The sequence below is a fragment of the Sinocyclocheilus grahami genome, unplaced genomic scaffold (assembly GCF_001515645.1).
Source record: "Sinocyclocheilus grahami isolate Dianchi unplaced genomic scaffold, SAMN03320097.WGS_v1.1 scaffold288.1, whole genome shotgun sequence".
NCBI classification, from domain to species: domain Eukaryota; kingdom Metazoa; phylum Chordata; class Actinopteri; order Cypriniformes; family Cyprinidae; genus Sinocyclocheilus; species Sinocyclocheilus grahami.
The window spans coordinates 1,554,897-1,569,763 of NW_015505467.1; the positions used below are offsets into that span (position 1 = coordinate 1,554,897).

General features: G+C 35.2%; 1 protein-coding gene across 1 annotated transcript in view; it reads left to right on the top strand.

Moving 5' to 3' along the window:
• Positions 1 to 14,867, top strand: part of LOC107600653 (lipopolysaccharide-responsive and beige-like anchor protein) — a 312,032-nt gene that overhangs the window by 72,718 nt on the left and 224,447 nt on the right. Inside the window, exons 10-20 of the mRNA XM_016292600.1 lie at positions 2,691 to 2,824; positions 4,759 to 4,867; positions 6,127 to 6,279; positions 6,404 to 6,572; positions 7,302 to 7,381; positions 7,474 to 7,536; positions 10,074 to 10,171; positions 10,983 to 11,075; positions 11,730 to 11,838; positions 12,482 to 12,563; positions 14,644 to 14,767. Of these exons, the coding sequence (XP_016148086.1) occupies positions 2,691 to 2,824; positions 4,759 to 4,867; positions 6,127 to 6,279; positions 6,404 to 6,572; positions 7,302 to 7,381; positions 7,474 to 7,536; positions 10,074 to 10,171; positions 10,983 to 11,075; positions 11,730 to 11,838; positions 12,482 to 12,563; positions 14,644 to 14,767 (1,214 nt within the window). The remainder of the gene's footprint in view (positions 1 to 2,690; positions 2,825 to 4,758; positions 4,868 to 6,126; positions 6,280 to 6,403; positions 6,573 to 7,301; positions 7,382 to 7,473; positions 7,537 to 10,073; positions 10,172 to 10,982; positions 11,076 to 11,729; positions 11,839 to 12,481; positions 12,564 to 14,643; positions 14,768 to 14,867) is intronic.

The following is a 14,867-nucleotide window of genomic DNA, read 5'->3' on the forward strand; positions in this document are numbered from 1 at the left end:
CACACACACACACACACACACACACACACACACGAGTGCGACTTTAGCACTAGATTTAGCAACTTTCAGACCCTTTTAGCGACTTTTTACCATAGAATATTTATACTGACAAACCTAGCGACTTTTTGGGATAAACCTTAGCTATAGTTCAGTTGGAAGATTTCACCAGTGCTGTCCCACGAACGCGAGGTCTGACTTTCCCGGAGAAGTGTCACCTCTCTCGGCGTCTGTTCTGTGCAGTGAGCGGCAGAGACGCAGCGCATTCAGTTGGCCGCACTGCAGCTGACTCCTCAATAAATGAGTACAAAACAGCATTTCCTGGCACCTGTTGCTTACTGATTGTTTGGAATTATAAATATGAGCGTAGTTCGTCTGTTAATATCACATGCACTTTTTTTTGCTTGTTTGTTACTCAGACGCAGGCAGTGCGCTGCATGAGACGAAAAAGTAATATAGCCAAAACAACCGCATAGCCTCTCTTTAGTGTAACGTAGATGCATGTTGATTTTATCAGACGATGCCGTGATTATAAATGAGAGTGACTCCTGGTTAACATGTATTAAAAGGGGTCATGTTTAGTCACTATTTTGTGTGGTATTTTTTGACAATATTCACTCATCATGACAGTAAAATAGGGCATTCTAAGTCAATATACTGCAGTATTTCCTCTCTCAATCAGTAGAGAATATGGTTAACACCCAGTCATGCATGAAAAAAAATGCAGTCATGTACCGTGAAACCGGTATAATTTTGAAAAATACTGTGATATAAATTTTTGGTCATACCGCCCAGCATATATATATACTGTATAGTGATACTTGCCTTCAGTCATAAGAAAAGATGTCATTAAACAAATATTTATTTAAAAAAACAAAAACAAAAAAAAAAACTGTTGCATAGCATATGTGACGTTTCGAGCACGCAGGCTCTTCATCAGACAAATGAACAGCACTGATATCCCAATCTTTATAGGCCTACCTCCAGGTGATCAAAGGTCACATGACCGTACCATATTATCATGATAATAATAATAATAATACCAAAACAATAACATATCAACCAAGGAGAAAAACATAGAAACCAAAATAAGAAATAAAAATAAATCAAAAACATATAAAGCTATGCAAAATACACGAATATAATTATCAATATATTGTTTAATAACATTAATTGATGCCTGCCTAGGTACATAAATACAAATCAATAACCACCAAGCATTTATTATATGTAAATAAATATCTTGTGTTTAAAGAAATGGACGTATTGATAATTATATTCGTGTATTTTGCATAGCTTTATATGTTTTTGATTTATTTTTATTTCTTATTTTGGTTTCTATGTTTTTCTCCTTGGTTGATATGTTATTGTTTTGGTATTATTATTATTATTATCATGATAATATGGTACGGTCATGTGACCTTTGATCACCTGGAGGTAGGCCTATAAAGATTGGGATATCAGTGCTGTTCATTTGTCTGATGAAGAGCCTGCGTGCTCGAAACGTCACATATGCTATGCAACAGTTTTTTTTTTTAATACATTTTTTGATACTTTTGGAGCTTTGGTATTCCCAAAATTTTCCACTTGTTTCTTAGTCGAGCACCCAGTTGAGATTGATGTGCGTGCTTTTGCCTGCTCTTCATTAAACAAATATTAAAAATATACTCTTTATGTTGTTTCTACATTAATTTGAAGATTGAATGTGAAATCTTTGTAATATAAAAGTATATTTAAAAATGTTAGGTAGGATTAATCACAATTAATAGTGATTAATTTCAGAAAACAATGTGCAGTTCAATAGTTATTTTTTTAATTGATTGACAGCACCAGTTTTAATGTCTTGCAAGCATAAACATTTGGTTGTGTGTGATGCATTTTGAATCCATTTGAATTTCTTCTGTTTTAAGTATGTCTCAAGATAAAGTTATATAACAGGATAACATAAATGAGTCTGGAAAGCATCAGTATGGTGTTTAAAGTTAAATATTATTTTATTCCCAGTGCACAGTTTTTTCACAGCAAAAGTGTGTTTATGAATGTATTGCTTAATTAAAACATAAGAAATTATAAAATAATATTTAATAGATATTGTAAACAACAGTTGTTAATTTAATTAATAATAAATGAAAAATTATTCGACAATAAATTATTATTATTATTACTTGAATTATTAATATTGTGTTGCATAAACAAAAACATTTGCAGGATAAGTACAAATCTCAACTGAAAAATAGATGTTGTCAAGCCCTGGACTTCATAACTGAATAATAGAATATATTCTATAAAATGACCAATAGGAACAATAATTTAGCTTAATTCTCTGTTTTTTTTTTCATTTAATAAAGGCTTCTTAAGTTCTGATGGCATCTTCACATGCTGAACAGATCTCTCTGACAGTGGGTGTATGGATGTGCCATCTGGGAGAGCACTGGTCTGATTAGAGGCACATTAAGAAGGACCTCACAGCTGTCTTTCTGTATTTAATTATACCCACCTCGCCATCTTCATGCATACAGAGCACAGATTTAGGAAATAACCTTCTCATTCAGGAGTAGTTGTTGCAGAACAGTAGGAAGATGACAATAATATGAATTGTGTTGACCAGAGGGTATCTGTGTTACACAACATGACGACGTAATACAACATAAAATTACAAAACAAATCCAACATCAAGCCTTTCTGTGTTTCAGGACGTCAAAGCTATGGTGACACACTCGGTTCAGAGTGCCATCCATTCTATTGGAGGAGTTCAGGTCCTTTTCCCCCTGTTTGCACAGCTGGATTTCCTCCAGCACAGCGGTGACGAGCTGGACACCTCCGTCTGGTGAGAACACCAACTCTGCCTGGGGGCAGAATGAAAATTAGGAAAGGGATTCTCAGTGGGGAAAAAAGATTGAGCTCTTCTCAGTTTTAGCCTGGCCAGGAAAAACTGAAAATGAAGTTAATATTGTCTGTCCTAGAGTTGCTATACCCAGTAGACTCACACTAGCAGCTTTTTAAGGAGATGTTTTCTCATGGTACACAAACCATTAGTCTGTTTTTGGCTGTAGGGTTTGGTCCTCGAGAGGTCAGTTCTCAGTGTCATTCACTGTTATTTTGTGTGGACACCATTGCCTCAGAGCCAATACAAAGTTAAATATTTAACCATGATTGGCTGTAGTACTAACAAATGAGTGTAACCTGGAGTACAAATACCTCAGTCAAGAATTTGAATAGTTTTTTTTTCTTTCCCATTATCATTATGACCAGTTTGATCAGTTGTATTGACGACAACAGCAAAATATTTTTGCATCATCACTTTGGAGCAGCTATTTATAATAATAAATATTATTCTTTATCTCATTTGACCTGTGACATATTAGGGATTACTAAGAGATAAGAGATTACTCCCCCCAAAAATAATTTAAAGCCATTATTGTGTTAGATGAGAAAATCATTGAATAGACACTACAAAAAAGTTTTTTTAAAAAAATTTTTTTTACATTAAATAATTTATTACACAAACATTTAAGCCTACACTGTGGTCATACCATTGTTCAGATGCTGCATCTGAAGTGGTATTTAGTTATATTTACTGTAAACAGACATAGCTGGCATGAACATTTACACTGCAATTTGAATTGCATAAATAATGCTGTGAGACTAATGGGTTTAAAATGTGCGTTAATGGTTTTGAAAAAAAAAAAAAATCTTGAAATTATAAAAAAAAAAAAATAATAAATGAAATGATCCTCTAAATATGAAACTAAAACCGCCAGTAGGTGGCGGCAAGTCACTGTCTTAATGAGTGAGTCATTCAACCAATTCCTTCAAATGGCTGATTCATTCAGAAACGAAGCAAGTGACTGTCTTTATGGACGGGTCACTTAATCATTGGCCCACTCGATACATTCAAATGCATAGATTCATTCAGTAACAAAACACTGTTGTGTGTTTCTTGGAGACACAACAGTTCTGCAGTGGCTTTTAATGGAACTATTTTTGTTGGAAAAATTAAACAAAAACTGACAATATTGTATCTAAAATGTAATAGGTAGGTATTGTGCAGATTTGAGGGAAAAACAGCACTCTTGCTGATGTGATATTGCTAAACTATATCAGATGATATAAATCTAAGACAAATCCCCTTAGGGTGCATCATTATCATCCTGCATGTTGTTTGTCAGCAACTGCATGCAGTGTAAGATGGCATACAAGTTAAATTTGTTAATTTTTAATTATTTTTTGATAGTTAATTGAACCAAATTAATGTGCTAAATTGACAGGCCTAGTGAAAATGTAGGACTTTCGCAATAGAACACACAAAAAAATATTTTGCAGAATGTTCAAGCTGGTTCCATGCAAAAGACCTATGAAAGTCGAACATTTGATGATTTTTTCCCCCATCGTATCTCAAATCTCATTTAAACTTTGAAACATTGCATGTCGTGTGAGCCAGATACTCGCCCACTTTGCTCTCCCACTCTCCCAATCTAGTTACTGTCCTATCTAAATAGAGGGGGAAATTACAACAAACTTAAACGCCAAAACCAGTGTTTGTCATCAGTGATGAAACACCAGGTTTGAAAGTGTTTAAGCTTTTCACCCTGTTCATCAAGACTTGTTTTATGGACATTTTCATTTATTTGGATTTTGACAGCCTCTGGTCGCTGTCTTACTTGAACTAGATCAGGTCTATATGTTATTTATCTTTTTGTTGTTAGTTCTGCTCAGTCTTTCTCTACTGAAGCTCACCTGTTGAATGTTTTTTTTTCTCAGTTACACACTACTGTCATTTGTGATGGAGCTGCTGAAGGGCTCTGTAGCTATGCAAGAGCAGGTGCTGGCCTGCAAGGGCTTTCTTGTCATCGGTTACGCACTGGAGAAGGTAAGTGCCAAACACGAATATAACTTTATGCATCGAGTATGTTGAACACGTACATCCAAAGGCAGTTTAAATCCTGCTAATGCTGTAACATAAGAAAAAAGGAGAAAACTGTCTTCTTAAATGTTCAAAGTAACCTTATATATATATATATATATATGCAAGTCTGTATCTGAAGGCCCTAAAATGTGCAAATGTTAAAAGCTTTTGACATGATTAAGTTGCTTTTGTAACTATAGAAACCCAACTTAGAAATTTTTAATTAGTTCTAAATCCGGTAATTTGAACAAAGTCTAAAATGATTTATTCAATATTTAAACTGCAGGTAAATATTTAATTTTAGTAAGAGTCACATTTTATTTTTTCCCCTACATTTCCCCCCCTTTTTTCTTTTGTTGCCAAAATAAATGCTACTACTGATTTAGCAGCACTTGGCCGTGGTAATTTTTTATACAGGAATGCTAGTGCCTCTTTGTTACAGATGGTTATAATGGAGTGTTAAGATTTATTACTGAATTAAGAGATTCATGCAAAGGTCGATTGTCCCTCTCCAACAACATGTGAACAGTGAAATTGTTTATATTGCCCCTTGTGTTATATTTTTTTATTGCTGTAATATTGCTACTGTTTTGGCTCTCTTAACAAAGAGATTTCAGTCACAAGAGACCAAACCGGTAAAATTAAGATTGAAAAACTTGTGCACTGTAATTTTAGAAAATAAGTTGCAAATTAATATGTCACACCAGGTCAGAATTGCATTGCTGTGAGAACAAAAAACAACAAAAAAGTGAGTAGAAGTCACATTTTATTACTACATTCCAAAGTAATGTAAAAATAGCAGTAAATAAAATGAAACGTATATCCACCCAAAACAGCAACTTTCACATGCAAAATACAATTGTCATACAATTGTGCTGACCGGCACAGCCCTACTGAACAACAGAGAAGTTAAATAGAGCCTTTTAACTGTTTGGTTAATATCCAGAATATACAGTAATTGTCCTATGCTGCATCTTTAAGTCTAAAAAAGTAAAAGGATTCTCTTGTGATTGTTAGGACAGTGAGTCATCTGCACGTTGGCAATCAGCCCAGGTGTTTTAAGGAACATTAGAAACACAGCTACAACAGCTTGCAAAACCTGACAGCTTCAAAAAAATCTGCAAATTCTATTTCTGTCTGTCTTTCACATTTTTTGATAATTTGTTTTTGTTTATCAACTTCGTTTTATTGATTTTGATTTCTTGTTTATATTTTCTTCTCAGTCTTCCAAAGTACATGTGACACGACCTGTGCTAGACATTGTCCTTGCCTTCGCCCGTTATCTTAGCAACCTTCCTACTGGAGTTTTGCTCTTGAAACAGCTGTGTGACCACATCCTCTTCAACCCTACCATCTGGATTCATGCCCCAGCTAAGGTATCTTACACATTTACACAAACTGACGCTGCTGCATCATGCTAACTTTATAGTTTACCAATTCTTTGTTCTCTCAAATGTGACTTTTCATTGGTGGTTGAAACTAATTTGCTGCTCTCAACAGGTACAGCTGCTTCTCTACACCTACCTGGCCACAGAATTCATCAGCACTGTCAACATCTACAACGCCATCCGTAGAGTTGGAACTGTACTGCAGATCATGCACACACTCAAATATTTCTACTGGGTTGTAAACCCACTGAACCGCAGCGGAATCACGCCCAAGGGTCTTGGTAAGAGAGTAGTCTGCTGCAAAACTAAACCAACTTCTCAACATGTCATGAGACTAGGGAATAAGGGTCAAAAAATGTCCATGTGACGCTACAGTGGTGTCTAAAAGTCTGGGAATAGTAATAAAACATCTTCTATTTTTTACATTTAATACAGTTTATTTATGGTGCAAATTATAGTTATAAATTAAATTATACAGTATTAGCATAAGATCATTTACTAATACTACTAATTTGATGGGTTTGAGTCCTGCTGCAACTTAATATTTGTAATGCATTTAATATTTCATTCTTTTTAATAATCATTAAATATGATTCATTATCATTCCTTATATTGGTTATAAAACATACTGTTATTGTAAATATCCTGTCTTGAAAATAGTCTTTCTAGATAAAAAGGGCACCGCAGGTTTGCGCTCAAGATGCTGTGGGAAAGCATCCCATTCCATGATAACTGAGCAATTTATCTTTCAATGTGTTTCGTGTCTAATTTCCACAGTAGACTGCTTTCTTGCTCATCTCATTCAAATCTCATTACATGAAATTAAGAAAAAATTCATTTAGCTTGTTATAAAGGATCAAAGTTGTAAATTACAGACTAATTTTACTTTAGGACCCAGAACAAAAACAAACAAACAAAAAAACATAAAGAAAATGGATTAGTATTATCATAATCTAGGTCCCTGGAATATTATTTACGTGACTTTTTGTTTGCTTGATATCCTGCATCAGATGGGCCAAGACCCAATCAAAAGGAGATTCACTCTCTCCGAGCATTCCTGCTGCTGTTTGTCAAACAGCTTATCATGAAGGTACACTAGTGTGGCCATAACATACATACAATTTGAATAAAACAAATCCATAAGTGCAGTCCAGGTAATGCTTGTGTGTTTTGTAAATGCAGGATCACGACGTGAAGGAAGATGAACTGCAGAGTATTCTGAACTACCTGCTCACAATGCACGAGGTATCCTAATGCACCTACTTTAATTTCAAACATTTCTCAATTAATCTATTAAACCAGTAGCATTTTACTGTAAATTTAGGCAGATTATCAATTTCTCTTTTTTTTTATTACACTGTATAGTCTGTGGTGTTACTGCCACCAGATGGCGCTTGGTTCCTACAGCTTTCTCTCTTGTACATGTTAAAAAAATGGTAGTTTACCATCATGCCACTTCCCGCAAATGCTCTATTCTCTCTCTCTCTCTCTCAATTAATTTTTTTCAATTTAATATGTGCTTTATTGGCATAACAGTTGTTACAATGTATTGCCAAAGCATAGTGTTTACACTGAATCTAGAACAGATATCTATATAAACAAAATAATTAATAAATACATACATGTATATATAATAAAATAGAACAAATCAATTCAATTAATTCTATGAACAATTTAAAATTAAGTGTGTGTGTGTTTGTGGGTGCATCACTGATTTGTTGACTATAAAATTTATTTCTAATGTCTTGATAGTTAGGGCAGCTGGTGAGGAAGTGTTGCTCTGTCTCCACTTCTTCATGTTTACAGTATGGGCAGATGCGGCTCTCTTTGGGCAGCCAGTGCTGTCGATATCTGCCCGTCTCTATAGTTAGAGTATGATTGCTTAGTCTATACCTCGTAATTTGTCTTCTTAATTTACAGTCTTTCACTGTACTCAGATATTCTGCAGTTGTTATCTCTATTTAGGGCCAAATAACATTCAAGTTTACTTTGTTTTTCTGTTGTTTCATTCCAATAGGTTAGATAATTTTCTTTTTGTTCTTTTATAATTTGGTTGGGCAGAATTTTGTGTATGAATATTTCAGTGTCCTGATGCTGACTGTTGTTAGTCATGTTAGTTTGTTTTTGCTGCTTCAGGACCATCTGAATCAGGGGACTTTTTTCAGGGTTTACTTCATGGTTTTTAAGGGCTTTAAAATGGTAAGAGTTGGGGTCACTCATTTTTAGGTGTTTCCAAAATTTGATGTCTCGTTTCTCAATGCGCATTAGTAGAGGGTATTGGCCTAATTCTGCCCTACATGCGTTGTTCGGTGTGTTCCTCTGTACTCTGAGGATACTCTTACAGAACTCAGCACGCAGTGCTTTAATTGGATTTTTGTCCCATTTTTCAAATTCGTGATTTAGGAGAGGATCTCCACTGCCATATAATGCAATAGGTTCTATGACTGATTGGAATATTTTGAGCCAGATTCTAATTGGTATTTCAATTTGGATAGATTTTTCGATGGCATAAAAGGCCCTTCTTGCTTTCTCTTTCTGTTCATTCACAGCCAAATTAAGCTTACCAGTTGCACTTATTTTCAGCCTGAGGTATGTGTAGTTTGTGGCACTTTGGTCATACCAAGGGTAAAATTGTGTCTCTTTCCCTGACATCTGGGTTAGTGCTGGACGGTATGATCAAAAATTTATATCACGGTATTTTTCTAAATTATACCGGTTTCACGGTACATGACGGTGTATATTTTTTTTTCATGCCTGACCGGGAGTTAACCATATTTTCTACTGATTGAGAGAGGAAATACTGCAGTATATTGACTTAGAATGCCCTATTTTACTGTCATGATGAGTGAATATTGTCAAAAAATACCACACTAAATAGTGACTAAACACGACCCCTTTTAATACATGTTAACCAGGAGTCACTCTCATTTATAATCGCGGCATCGTCTGGTAAAATCAACATGCATCTACACTATGCAGTTGTTTTGGCTATATTATTTTTTTTGTCTCGTGCAGCGCACTGCCTGCGTCTGAGTAACAAACAAACAAAAACAACAAACAAAAAAGTGCATGTGATATTAACAGACGAACTACGCTCATATTTATAATTCCAAACAATCAGTAAGCAACAGGTGCCAGGAAACGCTGTTTTGTACTCATTTATTGAGGAGTCAGCTGCAGTGCGGCCAACTAAATGCACTGCTTCTCTGCTGCTCACTGCACAGAACAGACGCCGAGAGATGCGTTGTTTAAGTGACATACACCGGTATTGCAGTATTTTAAAAATTCATATCATGACAAAAATAAACGGTATGAACCGGTATACCGCTCATACACCGGTATTGCGGTATTTTAAAAATTCATATCATGACAAAAAGTATTCAGTATGAACCGGTATACCGCCCAGCACTAATCTGGGTCTTTTCTGGAATGTTGGTACTTTGAATGTTTAGTTTTGTTAGGATTAATAGTCAGGGCCCAGGTCTGACAGAACTTGTGCAGGATGTCTAGGTTCTGCTGTAGACCCTCTTCTGTTGGTGCCATTTACTCACTAATAATTTCCTGTCATAGAAGCATATCTATATGTAATGGATTAATTCTAATGTTAGGTTAATGCAGACACAGATTACAATGTAAAATCCCCTACTTAACTCTACTGCTATAATCACGATGAAGTTTAAATCCTAGAATAATTTTTGCAATGCTGTCTTGAATGACACCTGACTCTGACATATGCTTATTTATTTTACTTATTTTAATTTATTAATTTATTTTTTAAACAGGATGATAATCTGATGGATGTTCTCCAGCTTCTGGTGGCACTGATGTCTGAGCACCCTGTATCAATGGTTCAAGCCTTCGATCAGCGAAATGGAATACGGTTAGAGCTGTTGTTGCCCCTTACAACCAGACATTATATTCTTCAACCCACATCTTTATTAAAAGCTATAAATAAACCTGGGAAAAAAAATTCTGACAAATGAATTTGAATTAATCACTGTGGAATAATGCGAGGCCACAATACCTCATTCATAGCAGAGACATCTGAGTCCTGCTTAACAAAACCTATAAAAACACTTTCATAGTTTCACCTGATACCTATGCTGCTGTACTGAGCTCTTATACGGGCTGCATTTAGATTTCCAAAGCCTTTATAGACATGCTAGTTCCACTGACAGCCATGGGGTTAAATGTGCACACTAGCGGGGGGGCATCTGGACGGCTCGTCATGATAAAACAGAGGGCCTCACTTTCATTTTAGATCTGACAACCTCATTCAAATCACACTTCCATCAAATTCTACTCTAGAAGAAAATAGGCAGATTTATTTTAATATGTAGACAGTGTAATGGTCTCGGTTACATCTGAGTGTACACGTCAGCTCTTGTGAGATCTGTGTACATACCAGACTGCTTCACTGGTATTTTCCTTTGTCAGAAAGAAACACTGTGATTGAAAACCAAAATTCAACACCACATTTAAGCTTTACCCAATTGTACATTTGTTTTAAATATCTAATAAATATGGTCACACATTTGTTTGTTAAAAAACTATTTTGTTTTTATGTACGTTTTTTTAATGTAATTTTTATAAATATGTACTTTATTTTTTTAAATGTTCCTTCTACATTTTTTTTGTATCATTTTTTCCATCTGTTGTTACACATTTTTTTTCTCTTTGGTGAATAACAGGGTCATCTTTAAGCTGCTCGCATCCAAAAATGAAGGGATTCGTGTGCAGGCACTCAAAGTCTTGGGCTACTTTCTCAAATATTTGTCACCAAAGTGAGTTACTTCTTTATTATTTGAAATAAGGGCTTATAATAATAATACTGTTATTCATATTAGTAGCAATAACACGTTAACCTTGTATTAATATGTGATTCCTATACTGTACATGATTCAATCCGACTGTTTATTTTACAAAATGTTTCAGTAGTGGATGGTCTAGCTATAAATATTTAGCAGAAATAAACTCCCAGCATACCATCAAATGAGTTGAAGGCTGATTTATTTTTTTTCTTAAAATGAACGATTTAAAATAAGCGACTTGGTCTTTTCTCAGAGTGAATTCAGATGGGTTATTTTGATAACAAATTACCCTCACTCCACTATTAATTCATGCAGCATGGAAATATTTATGCGCTAATGTAGTCAAAGTCTGTAATCGTGTGTGAGTATTTTTCCAAATGCAGTTCCTGTGGTGTTTGATAGATAAAGCTCACTTTCATTTATAATCCCATTTGCTTCATTTGAATTTCCCCCAGAAGGAATCTGACCGCCAAGTGTTTTTAAAATAGATGCAACTTCATTCCGTGACTGCGAAGATATTTTTCAGACGCTTTGGGCTGCAGTTATGCCCTGTTGGGGTTCTGGCTTTGTTTGAAGTAGATCACAGTGTGGGTTTGGTGCTGATGTTTTGGATGCTATGCTTTTTAGGACAAAGTCAGAGGTCATGCTGGCTCATGGCCTGTTCTCTCTGCTCACTGAACGATTGATGCTCCACTCAAACCAGTTCACAGTCACAACATATAACGTGCTGTTTGAGGTCAGTCTCATATATTGATATGATTTTTTTAAATGTCTGCTTGTATCACTTTGACTATAATATTATGTGAATGTCACCAAAACATTACATTTTATCAGTTGCATTTTTTAGGCAAAAAGGCATGCTTTGGACATGTGGTGCTCATGCCAGACATGCAAATCTGGCCTGCTTTGTATTGATCTGATTTTCCACTCTTTTTTGTGGTATCTATCAATAAAAAGTGTCAAAAGCCCCCCTTGACATTTTTTAATTCATTTAAATAATTAAATTTTTTTTTTCTGTTATCTGTACTTTAGGTAGTTTAGTGAAGATTCTTGACAGATAATTTTAACTTGGCTACTATTTTGAATTCATATATTCAATTATTGAAGCGTGTTTTCATTTACTTTCTCTCATATATATATATATATATATAAATAATAATTTTTTTTTAAATCTTTGAGTTGTTTTTATTTTGTATTTGGAAATGTGCTGAAATGTTAAAAATGTTTTGCCAGTTGGATAATGATTGTTTTGAATCTGTTGTTATATATCATTGTTGTTATTTTTATGTAAATGGGTACTCCTTGTCATCCCTAATCTGGATTTTGTTGCTTAACTGTATATCAGTGACGAACCAGAGCTTACTTGTAATTTTCTCCAGATTCTTACGGAGCAGATCTGTACTCAGGTCATTCACAAACAGCACCCAGACCCCGACTCCACTGTGAAGATTCAAAACCCACGTAAGTTATATGACACACAATCTCTTCGCCTGTAACACCAGTAATTAAATGTGCATGTGCATAGATTCAATAAATATATTTTTAACTAATAATACTACTTTTAACTTGAAATATTTTTGATTGAAATACATCTGACTGTTTTTATTAAAGGAACCATTTTATTTGTATAACTTTCTTTTTGATTATGTATTTCTACTTTTTTTTTTGTTATATTAAGTTTTTTTTTTACTTTACCTGCATTTCTCAGAGAAATCGCAAATTATAAATGTTTTGAAGAAATATATACAAATAAAGTTATTTAGTTTACTTGCAGCACAGAATCACCTCATTCAGAGATACAGTAGCGGTCAACATTACGCCGGTGCGTTCTATACCGGCTCTCGTACTATGTATGAAAAAATGTCCTTACACGAGAGACGGCAAGATCACAAGCAGAGCCTGCCTCCTATTGTTAAATGTCTTAACTCTGCTTATTTTTACTCATGATTTACAATAATAGTGTTAAGCGAGTCTCATTTCATATTTCTGCTCCTGATGCGGTGCAAATCAAACATCCACCAGTATTTTCTTGCGTCTAATGAAGTATACGGTTACCTCAGACAAATGAAGCTCATTTGATAGTCACGATTACTCAGATGATAAACACATTAAAAAGTAATTAACTTCCCTCTGTAGCACTGAGATTTTTCACTGCATTGCTTTCATTCGCAACCAGCTACTTTCTGAATATTAGATGGTTGAATTCTCTCTTATAATGAGATGCCTTTATTTCCAGCCTCGGTTTATGCTCAATTTTACATGCGTCTCCTTTAAATTCAGCACAGGATTTGGCAGCAATCAGATGCTCTGGTTTTAATGTAAAAAGTGAAACTAATATTGTATACTGATCCATATCGGATCTTTCGCTAATGAAGCTTAATTCTGAGGTACTGCAGGCAGCTGATTAGAGCCGGATTTACATGGAGATGTGACCATGTACACGAACCACTTGCCAGTCAGAGAGACGACAGTGAATTACAGATCCTGGGTCGGTTCTAGAGCGCTCAGATGGAGATGGTAGACCAACAGAGTCTGATTCAAGGCCATCTCATATATGATCAGAGAGTGAGCACAGCAGAGTTTCAGCTTTCTTCTGTGTCTCCTTGATTTGATCTGTGTTGAAGCCTCTAAATGGCTCTGATTGCAGTCTTTAGCCATGTCAGACCCAATCAAACAAACTGAGGAAGCAAAAGTTTCTTTTAAATTAAACTCCGGGACAAACCAGGACCAAATGGTGATTGGAGACGGAAAAAAACAGAAAAGTGCAGAGATACATGCAAAGGTAATTTTCTACTGGTAAGGTTCAGTGACTCTAATTTGAGTGAGTAAGGCGTAGAAACAACACAATTCTGCTGGAACGAGTGAGAGCATTGGTTACAGATGCTGTCGTGCTCTAAACTCCCTGTGACGGCTGAAACTTGAGCTGCTCTTCTCAACCTAATGCATGCTGACATTGTCTAGATAATTCATCTAAACAACCAATCTTTCCAGTTTAAGCTAACGCTCTGTTCCAGGAAGCCACGACTTTAGCTGCAGAGTTTAGACTATACCGACCTCACGATGTAGAGTATACTTTTACTCCCTCCACAATATATGCAGGTTATTTTCTCACTAAACAATTAACATGTATCCGTTTTATAAAAAAATTGTTTTTCTTTCTCCTCCTTGATTAACACACACACACACACACACACACACACATATGTATATATATATATATTTACATTGACACTGCCATTCAAAAGTTTGGGGCCGGTAAGATTATTTTTTTGGTCTCTTATGTTCACCAAGGTTTCATTTATTTGATGAAAAATACAGTAAATTGTGAAATATTATTACAAATTCAAATACATTTTATTTTATTAGATATTAGATTTTTTTTTCTAATGGCAAAGCTGAATTCCAAAACTCTATTGTGTAAAAACAAAAATTAAGTGACTTTTAATGGTTCATAAGCTTTTTAAAAACAAGGCATTCAGATACAATGTGAAACAGTACTGTTCTTTCATGGGCATTAAAGGCAGATATTTTGTCCCATCAGAGATCCTAAAAGTGATAGCTGCTCTTTTAAAGAACGCTTCTCCAGGAGCAGAAAGCATGGAAGTACGGCGTATCTTCCTCTCAGATATGATCAAACTCTTCAACAACAGCCGAGAGAACCGCAGGTGAGGACACGCACACACACACACACACACACACACACACACACACACACACACACACACACACACACACACACACACACACACACTCACACACTCACAC